Source organism: Euprymna scolopes, chromosome 15 (assembly GCF_053919585.1).
Source record: "Euprymna scolopes isolate OS-2025 chromosome 15, ASM5391958v1, whole genome shotgun sequence".
NCBI classification, from domain to species: domain Eukaryota; kingdom Metazoa; phylum Mollusca; class Cephalopoda; order Sepiida; family Sepiolidae; genus Euprymna; species Euprymna scolopes.
The window spans coordinates 13,881,147-13,899,000 of NC_136496.1; the positions used below are offsets into that span (position 1 = coordinate 13,881,147).

General features: G+C 31.4%; 1 protein-coding gene across 21 annotated transcripts in view; it reads left to right on the top strand.

The window, feature by feature from the left end:
• LOC145293736 (rho guanine nucleotide exchange factor 7-like) overlaps positions 1-17,854 on the top strand; it is a 624,934-nt gene that overhangs the window by 396,884 nt on the left and 210,196 nt on the right. For 16 of the 21 annotated variants that reach the window (XM_080140205.1, XM_080140207.1, XM_080140210.1 and 13 more), the window contains one exon: positions 1,097-1,141. The exons of the other annotated variants lie outside the window; for them this stretch is intronic. In XM_080140205.1, the coding sequence (XP_079996331.1) occupies positions 1,097-1,141 (45 nt within the window). The remainder of the gene's footprint in view (positions 1-1,096; positions 1,142-17,854) is intronic. 21 annotated transcript variants of the gene reach the window in all.

A 17,854-nucleotide genomic window follows, 5' to 3' on the forward strand; every position in this document is an offset into this window, starting at 1 on the left:
TTCTTTCCTTTCTTTCTCCGTGTCCTTTTCTTTCCTTCCTTTCTCCCTGTCTCTTTCATGCCTTTCTTTCTCCCTGATCCTTCCTTTTTTTCCTGGTCTATTTTCCATTCCTTCTTACCCTGTCTCTTTCTGACTGCTGTTTCTCCCTTTCCAGTCCTTCCTTTTCCCTTTTTTTCCTCTCTCTCTCTCTCTCTCTCTCTCTCTCTCTCTCTCTCTCTCTCTCAGCTACGTTCTTGTTTCCTTTTCACTCTCTATCCTTCTATTATTTTCTTCTACCTTCCTCTGAAATCCTTAATTCTATCCTTTATCCTACGTTTCCTCCCACCACCCACTTGCCTTTTACTTTTACCACATCCCACTTCCTTGTTAAATCTGCACAAATTTACCCCCCAATAAATGAATTTATATAGTGAAAAAAAAAAAAATAAATAAATAAAATAAAGCAAGTAAGTTAAAAAAAAAAAAAAATTAATTTTTTATTTAATTCTTTAAAACAGAATTTTTTTATTTAATTCTTTAAAACAGAATTTTTTTATTTAATTCTTTAAAACAGAATTTTTTTATTTAATTCTTTAAAACAGAATTTTTTTATTTAATTCTTTAAAACAGAATTTTTTTATTTAATTCTTTAAAACGAAATTTTTTTTCATTTAATTCTTTAAAACGAAATTTTTTTTCATTTAATTCTTTAAAACGAAATTTTTTTTCATTTAATTCTTTAAAACGAAATTTTTTTTCATTTAATTCTTTAAAACGAAATTTTTTTTATTTAATTCTTTAAAACGAAATTTTTTTTATTTAATTCTTTTAAAACGAAAATTTTTTTATTTAATTCTTTAAAACGAAATTTTTTTTATTTAATTATTTAAAACGAAATTTTTTTTATTTAATTCTTTAAAACGAAATTTTTTTTATTTAATTCTTTAAAACGAATTTTTTTTTATTTAATTCTTTAAAATCAAATTTTTTTTATTCAATTCTTTAAAACCAAATTTTTTTTTTATTTAATTCTTTAAAACGAAATTTAAAAAAATTTAATTCTTTAAAACGAAAACTTACAATTTTCTTTTTACTCTTCCGTGTCTTCCCTCCACAGAGCGATCACATTCAGAGGATGAATACGACTACAGGTGGAAACGATGTTAGTATGGCACGACAACATTAGTATCTGCCTGCTCTTCTCTTAATTTCCTTTTTTTTTACCTTTATTTTTTGTTGTTCAGTTTTTTCAAACCAGCCTTGTTTCTTAATTCTATTATTTTCATTTTTCTTTTTGGTTTAAAAAAAAAAAAGTAACCATACTCATCGTATTTTTTCTCAATTTTATTTGCTTGTTGCATGCTTTTTTTGTTGTAACGCGACTTGTTTTTATTTACACATCTTGACACGTCCAGCACCCTTGTACGGATACACGCACGATTTCTCTCTTTTTTTTTTCTTGCATCGTTGTTGTATTTTGTAGTGCACCTGTTGCACCTCATACAATATTAGTGTTGCCGCATCTGCTATCTGATAGATTATAATGACAATCTTAAAATTATATATATCGAATATATAAAGTAAAGTTAGTCTCTTTATCACTTCATTACTATCAATAGCTCTCTTTCTGAAAAATAAGATTTTGTATTCAAGTTTATCAGTTTTTTTTGTGGTTCCTTGCAACATGTTAAGAATAATATATAATTCGATTTAACTTTATCCAGAAAAATAATTTGTCTGGATTAGAATTATTTTCAATTGATGACCATCTTTTAAAAAAAAAAAAAAAAAAAAAGATGCGCATAATTTTGTATTCATACATATATCCTTTTTGATTGGAATAAAAATCCTGACATAGTTTTAACAAAAACAACAAAAAAGTAGTTGGGGGGGGGGCACAATGTGTGTGATTAGTGAACTTTTGGTGTATGGCACGAGATTTTGTACTCATTAATTCTGTTTTCAGGGCATGCTGGGTTTCATCAATGTTGCAAACATGACAGTATTGTGTTGATGTGATAGGGTTAAAATTTGAATGTTTTTGTGTTCATATTTTCTACATAGTTTTTCTTCATTTGTCACCTCATTTATATATATATATATATATATATATTGCTGAACACTTTAAAGTTGAAATAAAAGTTGGTCACTTAAGCTCACATGTGCAGATCATGATGTTATAATCATTAGATCACCGTGGACGGACATCTCGACATTTAATAATAAATGTTTAAATTTTAGTGATATTTCTCACGGTTAAAGTTTACCGTGCAGTTTGGTCCTTGCTAATGGAATCAGAGATGGCTTAAATGCTTGGTTCGAATCTCCAGACTGGTTGTAATTATGACACCCTGCACTGATGATTCCTGAAAGAATGAAACTCTAGTGTCCGTAGATATTTAAAAATTATCATAGTAATAATTACAGAAATATATATTATGGCTATATAAAGACCAAATTTAAACTTGTTTGAAAACATTCTTTATTTTACATTGTGAAATTAAAAAATAAAAATGAATGCGTCAGCTGACCGGTTTTGAAGCTCGCTCAATAGAGCTAAAATCGAGCTTAATTACGTTTTAAAAAGAAAAGGCGGGGGGGGGGGACAATGAATCGGAGATGAAAATGTAGGGGGAATATATGTATACAAAAAGGGGGGGGGTGATTAATTATTAAATAGAAACTAGATTAAGCCCTAAGAGATTCTCTTTTTGTTTGCAAAGAGAAGGTCTCAGAGTCTTAATATATATAAATTTTGTACCCTGCAAAAAATATTTAAATATATATATATAAAAATAAGGGTAGGTTGATTTTTGTTTTTCACTGTTCTTAAAATATTAAAAAATCTCATTTACTGAAAGTTGTGTATGGACCTATTAATTACTCCAGCATAAAAGTAGATAAAATACTTCAATATTTTTTTTAGTATTTGATATCAAAGGTCATAGACAAAAATATACTTAAAATTTCTTGTTTTTGCAAGAATTGCTTGAACATTAGTGTGGAAACCAAATAATTTTAATATTTAAAATCGGGAAGTGTCCTTTTATTTTATAAAATTGATATTAATTACATTAACTAAAATAAATAAAATATATTAAACTGTGCAGTTTTATTTTAATGAGAGCCTTTGTGAGTATGCATCACAAGTCCATAAATGCATGATCCAGGAGGCATACCCAGTCCACTTTACCTCTAGAGCTCTCCAATTATCTCAGAATTGTTTCCAGTCATTTTCGACTTTTCCTTGACACTGGAATTAGGCAGTGCCGACTTGGGAGAGGTGAGGTTTGAGATTGCACAATCCTTGCTTCGCAATTACATGGGCAGGCACTCTTACTGTCTCTAGAGACAAAATAGAGGTCCCTCTAGAAAAACTAATGATTAAGCTTGTCTAGCTGAAACCACCATCAATAATTTTCCCAACTCTTTATCTGTGCCTAAACCTAAACATTGATTCCATGAACAAAGCTTCTTTCTTAGAACTGCACACCTGTGGAACTCTGTTCCATTTTCCTGCTTTCCAGCTGACTACAATATGGTCATCTTCAAGTCTAATGTAAACAAGTTCTAATGAGCTGTCCCCTTAAGTAATTCAGTTTATCAAATTTCCACTTCTAATGATTACTACAATATTGTCCCATTAACTACCATACACTCATTAACCCTTATCCTCGAGTGGCCTCTGAGTCTAGATAAGTGGTGACTCCTTTGTAAAAAAAAAAAAAAAAAAACCCCAAAAAACTACTGTGTATTCATACAGGCGTCTGAGAGGACTGCTAATAGTGGAAAATGCCATGATTTACCTCAGATACCAATCATTTAAACAATTTCCCCAGGGAGGACATTGAATGTTGTAAGGCCTCTTATGTGACCTTCCATGTTTTTAAAAAGGGCTCTTAAAGGTAGTTTATTATGTTACAAAGAGCAACCAATTGTGTGAAGATAAAGAAAAAAAATTTTTTTTTTTCTAAAATTGCAAGCATTCCACCTTCACAACCTGTGTTGACATTTATGTTGTCAACAAAGATAGCCTTGATAGTGTTCTCACTGTTGAATTAATGCAAAACTTCCACCACTTGCTCTGCATGAACAGCACCTGTTGCAGCACTCTACTTTCATATGGTTTCTCTTTTTTTAAAAGTTAAATAGCATTCTCATCCCTTATTTATTTTTTTTTCATAGCTTTCTGTCCATTTTCCTCCACAATTTCCGTATAAAGCAATGTGTTCTTATCCATTCTTCCATCAACATCAATACATTTCAGATTTTCAACATTTCATGGTTTTGTTGCCAGTTATTTTCACGTTAGTCTTTGCCCTGTCAACTTTACATGTTACAACAATAATATCGCCCATATTAATATTAGGTATTCAAGTTCAAATGGTGTCCTGCCTTGCCTACACACACACACACACACTGGAACCCCGGGATACAGTGGCCCCGAGATACGTTCTTTAAAAGGTTATGATGTGGAATTCAATGTTTTTCCGGCTCCTGGTTATGGTATTTCCCCCGCCTTACGGTGTTATGTATAATGTACTGTATCTTGTTACTAATTTTTAATATGTACTGTATAAAATTTTGCTGAGGCTCCAACATATAGCAATTTCATCAACCCTGGAACATATTAATACAGTATCCGAAGGTTCTACTGTGTGTGTATGTATACAGGGAGCAAGGTCTAGACTATAGGGAGGGTGAGGATCTGAATTGATCAGCTTGACCATCTCCTGGCTGTCATGACGTCTTTTTTTCTGATCTTTTCTGAACACCCTTGGGACAAACGCTATGCGAATCTTCCACATCTTCAGTTCCTTGCGAATAATTGTGTGAACAGTTCCCACACTGACATCAAACTGTGCACCTATTATCTCTATAGACACGATGATCCTTATCCATGAAATTCTTTATTTGGCCAATCAACTCTGGTGTTCTGACATCCTTACTCCTCCCACACCTTCCATCATCCCTCACAGACTCCCTGCCTTCCTTGAATCTTTTATGCCACTCAAAAACTGATGCTCGATTCATGCAAGATGGTCCAAAAGCAGTCTGAAACATTCCATACGTTTCTGTGGCAATTTTTTCTAAGTTTAAAACAGAATTTTATAGCATATTGTTCTTTTAAAGTGTCCTCACGTCCAGATTGCATTTTTGAAATTCGCTAGCTGTGACAATCAGGCTTTAGTAGGGTGTATTCCAATTCCTTATGTAGCTGCTTATTTGAACCTGAAATCATAAACATTGAGTAGTCATCAAAAGATGTATAGCAATAACATACTGAATTTTCAAGAGTTTGCGACAATTTTAAATGCCTGTACAAAAAAAAAAAAAAAAAAATTTGGAACCTTATTGAAGACACCCCCATATAAGTTTAAATAAAGTATAAATACGGAAAATTGGTTTTGTTATAAGGTTGTCTCACAAAGACCTTGGAAAAACAAAAATAGAAAATAATATACTTTGAACGGACAAAGTGCATGTTCTAAGTCTAGCAATTTTCTTCATTGCATTTTAAATGCCTGTACAAAAAAAAAAAAAAAAAATTTTAAATGCCTGTACAAAAAAAAAAAAAAAATTTTTAAATGCCTGTACAAAAAAAAAAAAAATTTTTAAATGCCTGTACAAAAAAAAAAAAAAAAAAATTTGGAACCTTATTGAAGACACCCCCATATAAGTTTAAATAAAGTAAAAATACGGAAAATTGGTTTTGATATAAGGTTGTCTCACAAAGACCTTGGAAAAACAAAAATAGAAAATAATATACTTTGTAGCGAACAAGTGCATGTTCTAAGTCTAGCAATTTTCTTCATTGCATTGTACACGATAGCTGTCATGACTTAAAACTGGTAGTTTTTTTTTTTAATTGATAAACACTAATTTAAAAAATATAAACAAATTAGAATAATTATCTAAGGTGTATTTTGAATACTCAAGTCTATTTTAAGAAACATTCAAGAGATATTCTTGATTATTAACAGTGTAAACAGTAAACTCAAGGTAAACATTTAGGGGGAGATTAGCTCGTAAATAGGATTTTTAATGAATAAACACTAACTTAAAAAATATAAAAAACTAAAGACAGTTATATAACTTGTATATTTTAATAGTTAACTTTATTTTAATGAAAATTTCAACAAATATTTCTGATAATTAAAAAAATGTAAACAGTAAACATAGACTGCAAACGCTTGGTTAAAGAGAGGTAACTTCAACCGGTGAATAGCATAAAAATATCCAGTAAATAAAACGGTACAAATATGAAGAAAACGATATAAATTTGTATATCAAATTAAATACTATCACGTTTCATTACTTTTTTTTTTTTTTTTTTTAATATTTTCATTTAATTTCTAAATAAAAGAAATAATAAACTTAAAAACATCATTAAGTGTATATTATTATTATTATTATTATTATTATTATTATTATTATTATTATTATTATTATTATTATTATTAATTATTATTTAAGACCCAGATTTTATTCAAGCAGTGACATGTATACCATGATAAAATCGTTGGATTTCTAAAAAAAAAAAAAAAAAAAAAAATTATAAAGTTTTGAAGAAAACTATTTCTTGTAACTTTTGACATTATTTTGCAGCTTTCTTTAAATGTGACTTTTTATAGTTTCAAAATCGACCTACCTGAATGAATATATATATATATATATATATATATATATATATATATATATATATATATATATATATATATATATATATATAGTGGAAATAGCGAACATTTCTGTAAAAGTCTGAGGATGCTACAGACGGCCCCCCAAAAAAAACGGCCAAGTAGCTGAAACAATAATGTAACTTAACAGAAAGATACGGTAATATAAAATAAAATGTATATATATATATATATATATATATATATATATATATATATATATATATAATGGGAGGAAACTTTACATTTAAATTGTAGCAAGAATTGTTCTTTTTAAACACTGGTAGTTAATTTTTAAAATTAATTATCTTAAAAGAATGAATATACATATACTATCTTATTTCCTCAATTAAATGTAAACGTTATGAGGGGGGGGTACATTTCTGTTCAACTGCAAACAATGGCAATGATTTTAATCCTGCTTTAGAATGACAACGTTGTGAATGATTTTTTTTTTTTTTACTTTACTGTTTTCCTATCGGTTCAGTTGGTAAATGAAAGATGAATGGCTGGGTTTGTTCATTCTAAAAAAAAAAATGGGTTTGAATTTTTTAGGTGAGGATTGATTATTCATATTATTTGGATTCTTTGAATTACTGTTCTCATCTTGAGTGTTAGTTTCATCACATTTCAGTCAATGTAGTCTTTTCCAAGTGTATCTTGTCAAACTCTGCAATCTTTCTGTCAAAGTATGGATAAAATAAAGAGTTCTGTTTAAAATTCTGTGCAGAGTGACCCATGCTCCTCGTCTGTCAGTCATAACTGGGTAGAAGTACTAAGTAATTCACGGTTGTATTTTTGGGTCACCCGCACTGAAGATTGAACCTTCAATCTCCAGGAATGTGACTTTTACAACTGAATTTCACTAAATGCACTATCCACTGTGCTATGGGTTCGCAAGGACTTCTACCTGGTCATAGCTGATAGAACAAGGGCATGCTACCGCTGTGGATTAAATAATTGGTTCTGTTCGAAATTCCATGCATATTTCAGAGTTCAACAGGAGACACTTAAAGAAGGCCGGAGGTTATATTGACCGAAACATTGTTCAAGTAACACTCAAGATGCGAACAGTAGTTTGAGTCGTGACCCAAATAAGTTGATTAGTGAATTTTCCAACGTTTAGTGCTTTCTCCTTGTTTCTTATTTGCATTTTTGGATGTCAATTTTCAGTGTTTTTTTTTGTTTTTGTTTTTTTCTAAAAACATCTTAGTTTGGTTTGGTTGTTTTATGGCATATCAATCGTTTTCGAGTTATTTAACGCTGAATCCAGTTATTTTGGAAATAGTATTTATGTTTCAAGTTCTTTATATCTTCGAATATTTATTTGGAGAGTTTGGTTTGGTTGTTTTAGGGCATATCAACCCTTTTTGGATTATTTAATGCCGAATCCAGTTATTTTGGAAATATTATTCATGTTGCATCCAGTTATTTTGTAGAAGGTTTTTATTCTTCAAACTCTTTTTGTATCTTCAATCGCTAGTCATAGTGTTTGGTTTGGTTGTTTTATAGTGGATTTTATCGTTTTTGTTTCCTGCCCTGCAGAACATGAATGAGTTTTGCAATGGGAGAGGGAAAAAGGGTCACAGTATTAATGTTTGGTACATTTTAATTTAGGGAACTAGTCAGAAATGGCAAATGGGAAGAAGGAAAACAGTGGGTTGATTTTGTTTTTGGTTTTGCAGAACATAATTTAGTTTTGCAAAAGGAAGTAGAAAAACGAAAAGCATCAATGTTAGCCAATATCTTCAAACAGCCTGATTCGGTAGCACCAGAAAAAACATCTTAAGAATTATTTTTATTGTTGTGGTAAAAGTTTTTTGTTGCATGATTTGAAGTTATTTTTGTGTTGTGTTTTCATGTAAACATGTTCATTGTTTTTCTTTTTCCTTTCTTTTTCTCCTTTATTTTCTTTCATTCTTCCTTTGCCTTTGTTTTCTTTTTTCTCTTTTTCTCTTTTTTCTTTATTTAAATTTGTATTTATTTTTTATGGGCTTTTCTTTTGCTTTTCTGTTTTTCCTTCTTTGATTTTCATATCAATTTTTATAGATTTTTTTAATAGAAAACAAACTTTCCCCAATTTATATATATACATATTTTATTAAGTTCAAGTATATTGTTAACCTGAGCTAAAAACCAATATTTTTTTTCGAATGTGCTCAATATACGTGTAGAGCTTATAAATAATTAAATAAAATTATATAAACATAGTCAGAATTTTTTGTGGATTGATCAACGTTTCAACATTTCCATATCTCGTCAGGACTTCAAATGAATTTCACATAGAAAATAATTTTGAATAAAGTTTTTCTAGAATGCTATTGAATATATAATATATATATATATATATATATATATATATATATATATATATATGAAATTTATTTATACAAACATTGATGGCTACATATGTGCATACATGTTTCTGTAATCACCCGCGTTGGGGGATTACGTCTTCAGGTGATTTCAGAAACATGTATGCACATATGTAGCCATCAATGTTTGTATAAATAAATTTCATATACCTGCTCTGTTCACCCATTTAGCACTCTTTGGTAAACACATGTTGTTTCATTGGATGTACTTCTAGGAAACTAAACTCTACTGGCTATATATATATATATATATATATCTATATATCTATATATATATATATATATATTTTTTTTCTGATTATATGGCTGTGATTTCCTAGATATTAATCGAATGAAACCCTGGTAGTTATAAAATACTGCTCAATAATAATTAGAGCTACAAACATTATTCACTACATATATGCATATATGCTTCTGCTGTGATTTTTTTTTTTTTTTTTTTCGAAATCCAACTTCCACAAGCCACAAGCCTCAGCCTTGATATATATGACAAGGAGACCTGCCGTTGCCCAGGATTGAATGATGAGCAACAAATGTTTCACACTCTCATATTTTTATTGTCATCTATATCAGTGACATCGACCATTTTTCAATCAAATCAATTGTGGTGCATTAGAAGAAAGCTTCACATGCCTCTCCCAGTGACTTAGTTCACGATACAGTGTAGTTTACATTGCACTGTAGAGAAACTATTATTGATTTTATAAAATTACTAACAGGCTGATATTTTGATTAATGCAGATTTCGTATTTATCATTACGTTATGTTGGACCCAATCTATATAATTATAAAACTCAAATGACCTTGTAACGATGTATGTAACCCACTTTCCGGTTTACGACATCCGGTTGTGAATGCGCACATAACCTTCACACTGAAATATTAACGTTATTATTTCGAAATTATTATTTAACATGGGAAGAGTGGGGTTTAAAATAACTTAAACGTAATACTGAAATGAACGATGTAAAAAAAAAAAAAAGCAGATATACCAAAATTTGAATTTAATTATAATAAGTATTATGGTATCTGTTCAGTGCACATTTACCTATAAGTATGGCCAACCACTTATAATTCAGTAATTGTAATTTCTTTTTCAAAAATAATCAATTATAATAAACAGAACGACTCATAGAAATCTTATCTCTATTCTATTTTCATTTTAATATACTTTCATGGAAATGTTTCTGTTATGTCAAAAAAAAAAACTATTTTCTTTACATCACAAGTGTCACGCTCATACATGAATTCCATAGCTAATATAACATACTGACCCAACGGGTCACGGGTAGTCTAGTATATAATAATGATTTAAAAAGTGATTAAAAAAAAAAAAATGTGCACCACCACCGAGAATCAAAACCAAAATGTTTAGCTTACGATTTTCTTTTTCCTTTGATGTTAATGCCTGAGCTATGAAGACATATTTCTGCAAAACTAAAAATTAAAACAAGAACCAATAGCTATTACGTTACGCATGCATATACGTAATGCCATCATTCGACCTTCATCCGGCAAATTTCATTGTTTTAATTTTCACTGATTTTCTGCAGCTAAAACCCAAATATAAAGTTTCGAATGAGCTTGAATACCCTATATATGAAGTTTCATGTCTGTAGACCAAAAACTAACAGAGGAGTTTGGTAGGCAAATATTTTTAAACAAATATATATACACATACATAAATAGATATATAGAAAGAGGTTTGTGTTTACTATAATTTTTTTACGCAAATATTAGTTTGGTGCAAAAATGTTTTTGATGGTGAACTTCAAAAGATCATAACTCCTTTCTTAATAAACTTTATTAATCGAAATAAGAACCATTAGAATCGATACATTTTTGCCAACAAGAAACATGTTTATTTATCCCATAAGCATAGAAATCCGGAATTCTGGTAGTGATGAGGTCGTTGAACACTGATTCAGCATCATCTCAACTTTTGAAGCATTTTTCGCGCAGGAAGTTGTCAAGATGCTTGAAAAAGTGATAATCGGTGGGCGAGAGGTCTGGTGAATATGGTGGATGAAGCAGTCTCATAGCCCAATTCGTTCAGCTTCTGCAGGGTCAGTTGAGCAACATGCGGGCGAGCGTTGTCATGGAGAAGAATTGGTCCCTTCATATTGACCAATCTTGGCACATACGTTGGAGCTTCTGGTGCATTTTGTCAATTTGTCAGCAGTACTTCTCCGCCGTAATCCTTTTGCCAAGATTCAAGAAGCTGTGATGGATGAGACCGGCCGCAGACCACCAAACAGTCACCATAACCTTTTTTTGGTGCAATTTCGGTTTCAGGAAGTGTTGTGGAGCTTCTCCAGCATCCAACTACTGTGCCGAACGTCACCGGTTGTCATAGAGAATCCACTTCTCATCATGCGTCACAATCCACTCGAGAAAGGGGTCGTTTTTGTTGCACAGGAGGAGCATAGAAGACACCTCAAAACACAATTTTTTTTGATCACCATTCAATTCATGCGACACCCATTTATCCAACTTTTATGACCTCCCTATTTGCTTTAAATGGTGAATGACAGTTGAGTGGTTGAACTCTAGTTTAACAGCAACTTCTTGTGTGGTTTTGTGAGGATCGGCTATAATTAAGGCTTGCAAATATTCGTTATCAATCGCAGTCCGACGGCCGTGACCTTCTTCATCTTCAAGCCACCATTGTGAAATTTCTTTGAATCACCATTGTGCCGCACGTTTGTTAGTGGTTTCTGAACCAAACTCATCATTGATATCACAACTGACCTAGTTTGAACTGGAGCAAGAAAATTGTGCGGATTTGAATTTTGTCCATGCTGTCGAAAAGCTTGAAAAAAAAAATGAATGAAGAGGTTGAGAACGGTAGCGAATAACACAATTCGATAGACCGAAAAACATGCTACAAAATGATACATAATACGGCTGCATATATATATATATATATATAAGTAAATTTTTGGTACAGCAAAATGGAAGGAGAAATTTCAGAGGAAACATAATTTAATTTAAATACCAAAAAACAAGAAATGGGCAGGTGAAATTATTAAAATTACCTTAAGGCCTTATCGTCTGACCCTCTAAGAGGAAACGTCAGAATGATAAATTAAAAACTAAGAAAACGAATGAGGGAAGAAGGGAATTTTGGTTTCAGTTGGAAGAAAAGTGGGGGGAAAAAAAAAAAAAAAAAAAAATATCTCACTGTTCAGGTGGTTTTAAATCAATGAATATCTCCAACTGGTGTTTCAGAATCTTTTGTCTACACAGGCTAGGTCGAGAGTTGTTAATAACTAACGCCTCAATAATATTGAGATGATAGTTCGACCTAGCACTGTATAGAACAGAAAACCACCCATCGGAATATTGATCGGCACACCTATTTATACTCAACAGGTGATTACCAATGGCGGACTCATGAGCTTGGGAGTGCCCGGATATTCTCGAAACCTGGTGTAGTCGAATATCCCGAGGGATATGTTGGGATATTCTCATTTCTAATCTTTGGGATGTTTTGCCAACGTAGTCAGCTCCACACTGACAAACGAATTTATAAACAACAGAGTTCTTTTGAATGGTTGGCAAAACATCTTTACGAAAAGAAGAGAAAAAGGTTCGAGTTGTGTAAACTACTCTAAGCATAGTAGCTGGAAAACAACGTTGAGTAGCAGAAGAAATCCTTTCAACAATATGAAGGCCATCAGGACCCAACCATGGTAATTTTAGATAAATGGGACAACGTGATGGACCAATATGTTTACCACTATTAAATGTAGTAATTTTACGTTCAATAGTAGATTTTATTATATTAATGGGATATCCATTATTAAGAAAAATATTTGTGATTTCCTCAAGTTCCGTATCAAGACGGTTTGGTGAACAAATCATAAGTGCATGGTTGGGTCCTGATGGCCTTCATATTGTTGAAAGGATTTCTTCTGCTACTCAACGTTGTTTTCCAGCTACTATGCTTAGAGTAGTTTACACAACTCGAACCTTTTTCTCTTCTTTTCGTAAAGATGTTTTGCCAACCATTCAAAAGAACTCTGTTGTTTATAAATTCGTTTGTCAGTGTGGAGCTGACTACGTTGGCAAAACATCCCAAAGATTAGAAATGAGAATATCCCAACATATCCCTCGGGATATTCGACTACACCAGGTTTCGAGAATATCCGGGCACTCCCAAGCTCATGAGTCCGCCATTGGTAATCACCTGTTGAGTATAAATAGGTGTGCCGATCAATATTCCGATGGGTGGTTTTCTGTTCTATACAGTGCTAGGTCGAACTATCATCTCAATATTATTGAGGCGTTAGTTATTAACAACTCTCGACCTAGCCTGTGTAGACAAAAGATTCTGAAACACCAGTTGGAGATATTCATTGATTTAAAACCACCTGAACAGTGAGATATTTTTTTTTTTTTTTTTTTTTTTTTTTTCCCCACTTTTCTTCCAACTAAAACCAAAATTCCCTTCTTCCCTCATTCGTTTTCTTAGTTTTTAATTTATCATTCTGACGTTTCCTCTTAGAGGGCCAGACGATAAGGCCTTAAGGTAATTTTAATAATTTCACCTGCCCATTTCTTGTTTTTTGGTATTTAAATTAAATATATATATATATATATATATATATATATATATCTATATATCTCAATGAATTCAGAAATCATATATAAAAGTAACGTGTGAGAAAACCTAATATAAATCATGCAGAATATCTAACGTAATGTACTTGCAATAACCCTTATCCCTGAGTGGCTTCCGGGCCTTGATAAGTGGTGATCACTGTGTAAAAAAAAAAAAAGAATATCTGCATGAATATAATTACACATAATAACTAAAGATTATCATCCTATAAGAAAACTGAAAAATAGGGAATGAATTAAAATTGATGTTTAAAGGAATATGTAAACTAGCTAGATCTTTTGCAGATGAATGCAATTCAATGACCCATATATAAGAAAGTTGTATTTCCTTTTTAAATAAATAGTAAAAAAGGTTTTTAATATGAATATCAATACCCAAAGAACCCAAATTTATAGGAGTATAGATTTGAATTAAAATTTAAAATGCGAAAGTCAAGTATCATAATTCAATTGTGCTCTAAAGAGAAACATTCATTCTAAACGCCCTCCCTCCCTCCCTGTCATATCAAAGAACCTACTGTTGATTTCATACGCTTGGCTTTACTGGTTGTGTAGTGATAATTGTTTGAATTAATGTTTAAAATGCAAAAGTCAAATATCATGGTTCAGTGGTGCTCTAAACGGAAACATTCATTTTAAACTTGCCCCTGTCATATCAAAAAACATACTGTTGATTTTATATGTTTGACTTTTCGGCTTGTGTTGTAATAAAACTTCTCAAATGCACTTGTGATGTTAGGCTGTGTATGATGTTAACTTTGGCCAAAGTTTCCTGTTCCTTATTTCATGAGATTATTTCCATTATCGATACTTATTGAAGACATTCCAATTCAAAAACTATCTAACAACACTGCCAGGCACATAAAGTACCCTTATGTAATTTCATAAGAATTGGCTCAGCAGTTTTCGAGTCCATAGGAAACACACCCACAGACCATAATAATAGAGATGCTTTCGTATATCTGAATAAAGCATATACCAAAATATCATGTAATTTCGCACAAAAAGATTTTTTTTACTCTTTTTCATACCACGACATAATGTTAGATAACATTTCTCTACACATACACGTTCCAAAAGTATAACCTCCTATTTTTTTAACTAAAAGATTTGAAGCGCTATGAAGACAGTAGTGGTACCATTAAAATGAGCGTTTTTTTTGTGCTCCAGAATTTTATTTTTCTACATGGTCACCAACATTCTTAATGCGCTTTTGCCAGCGATATACAATAGCTGTGCATGGGTGTTAGGAGCACACTTTATCAGATGAGGGTCATTCTTTTTTTTTTTTTAATAACTCCATTAGCTACGAAGACAGGAGTGGTACCATTAACACGAGCAACATTTTATGCTTCAAAATTCAATTTTCTACATGGTCACCACCATTCTCAATGCATTTTTGCCAGAAATTCAATGACGCATTTCTACTTCTGATGCAAATTCATCACAGGGGTTGCTTTCTTAGAGTCTCACACTGTCAATATCTGCAACAAAAAACTTGAACTTTCAAGTCATGAATGCATAAGTTCAGTCATCATAACAATGCAGTTTGTAATCCCCATCCATTCAGGTGGGGGGAAAAATAGGAGTTATTACTTTTAGAATGCTTTTCGTATTTTATACTTGATAAAGGTTATCTTCATTATCCTGCCAGCATCTTTACTTATACGATTTACAAAAATGTCATTTCTATTTTCTTAAGATCGTTTCCTTCTTATATATTTTTTTTCTTTTCTTCTTTTTCAAAATACAGCACTCTATTATTAATTTATTGATTTGTACATTGAGGCTTCTTTTTGGCATAGAAATTGCTTTCTTCTATTTTTTTAAAATTCTTTTTGGCCTTGAAGGCACACATGTCAGATTTAAATTTGAATCTGTTTCCATCAATTTTTTGTGAATTCATGTTATTAATTTGAACAAATAAAAACCAAGACTTGTTTCATTCTTTACAAGCTGTGTGTGTGTGTGTGTGTGTGTATATATATATATATATATATATATATATATATAAAACGTTGTCCGGGATGCAATGAAACCATTTTAGTGTTTAATTTTTATTTGTTTTCACCATTTTAAAACTTATACAGAAATATAAATAAAATTTTAGTTGTAAGGGAGATAACTCTTTTTTTTTTTTTTTTTTTAAATATTCTTCAGTTTGATCAGTACCACTCTTCTGTGCACCCTTTCTCTGTCTCTCATAAACGTGATGTTGCTAGTCTCAGTCCTTCTTTTTAAAAATTGTTTGATCTATTTCCTTGCTTCCTTTGTTCAAGCTCGTTTCATTCACTGCTCTAGTGGTCCTCAGCAATTCACTCATTGTAATACAACTTTTTATTCCAGTACCTTCTTTCTAAAGATTGCAGGCTGGTGGAACTCTCTTCCTTCTGACCTCCTACTTATAGCCTTGATCTTATATATTTAAATTATGATACTCTTGCAATAATTAAACCTAGGACTGTGTAATTTGATAGGAATGATCCCTTATAATGAGAAATCGCATAAATGTGCTCAGACTCTCCAAAATTTGAAAAACTTTGTTTTAGAACTTGTTAAAAATATTCTCTAGCTCAGAAATGAAGCTCTATTTTTGTACAGTTTTTAATGTATAAAAATCTTGGAAGTTTTTCTTTTTTTCTTTAAACTTTTTTTGTCTTTTTCATTGAATTTTCTAACAAAAATGTTTCCTTAAAATTACCATCCATTAACGATTTTCCTCTGTATTTAAACATTTTTTCCTTGATTTTTAATTTTTTGTTTACGTTTTGACACTGGTCAGCATTTTTGCCAAAAAAATTTTGTTCGGCACCTTCTGGCAGTTTTTTTTAATCTGCCATAATATGCCGATGGTAATGCTGTCCATATTCTGCATATGCACCAAACGGTTTAAAGGTGTTTCAGCATTATGAACCCTTCATAGGATGTATAATACTGCTAGTATTTATGTATTAATGATTGTTCAACTATTTAAACTTGAATCTGACATCACCTCATCCTCCGTTTTCTTCAGTTTTTTCATTTTTTTTTTTCTCCCCTTTTCTTTTTAATTTTTCTTTTTTGTTTTCGTTTTTCTTTTTTCTCCATTTATTTTCTTTTCTTAAATAAAAACACCCAACTTTTTTTTTATCATCTCTCCCTTGTTTTTAGATAACAAGCATGAATAATGGGAATGAAAATCTAAAATGTCTTGCATGTCCTTTTTTTTTTATTTCTCATAATTTTTCTTTTTCCATTCATTGCATTTTTTTTCTTCAATTTTTTTTCAAATGGAATCTTGTGCATTCAGCAAAACAATAATCACCAACGGAGAAATTAATTTTATTTATTTTACTTTGTCTTGCATGCTTTGTATTCAGTAAATTCTTAAAATGTAAAAAAAAAAAAAAAAAAAAAAAAAAAAAAGAAAGTCATACATAACTTGTATAAATTTGTCATTTTAACTTACTTTCATGACACGTTAACCATCTTCAGGATTTTTTTTTTTTTTTTTACACAGGCAACACCACATTATCAAGGCCACAAGGCCAAGGGTTAGAGAGTGTACAGTAGAAATTGGACAATATAGTAATCATTAGTAATGGAAATTCAGTAAATTTGTTAACAAATGGGACGGCTCATCAAAAACTTGTTTACGATAGACTTGAAGACAGCCATATTGTAGTCAGCCGGAAAGCAGGAGAACGGAAGACAATTCCATAGGCGTGCAGTTCTAAGAAAGAAATCTTTTACTGTAGAAGCTTTTAATCTGCTGTAAATAATTTGTTGTATACAACTAATTGAATAAAAATTGCTATTCTACTTGTTAGCATAAAGAAAGTGTTTAAAGATCATAGTCGGAGAAGAACACAAGAAAAATTCACTATAGGCATTAGAACCAGTTCACAACTCCATCCTTGTCGCAGATTATTTGACCAAGATGGGCATTAAGACAGTTCCTCACCCTCCCTATTGCCCAGACCTTGCTCCCTGTGATTTTTGGTTATTCTCTAAGCTCAAGGAAAATCTTAGAGGCTGTTGTTATGAGACAATTGAGGAGATGAAAGAGGCTGTGATGAGGGTCATTGACATGCTCACAAAGGAGGACTTCCATGGGGCATTCTAGAAGTTGTTGAAATGGCGCAACCAGTGCATTACACCTGGAGGAGATTACTTTGAAGGGGACTGGAGTTTCGTGTGTGTTCTATCAATAAA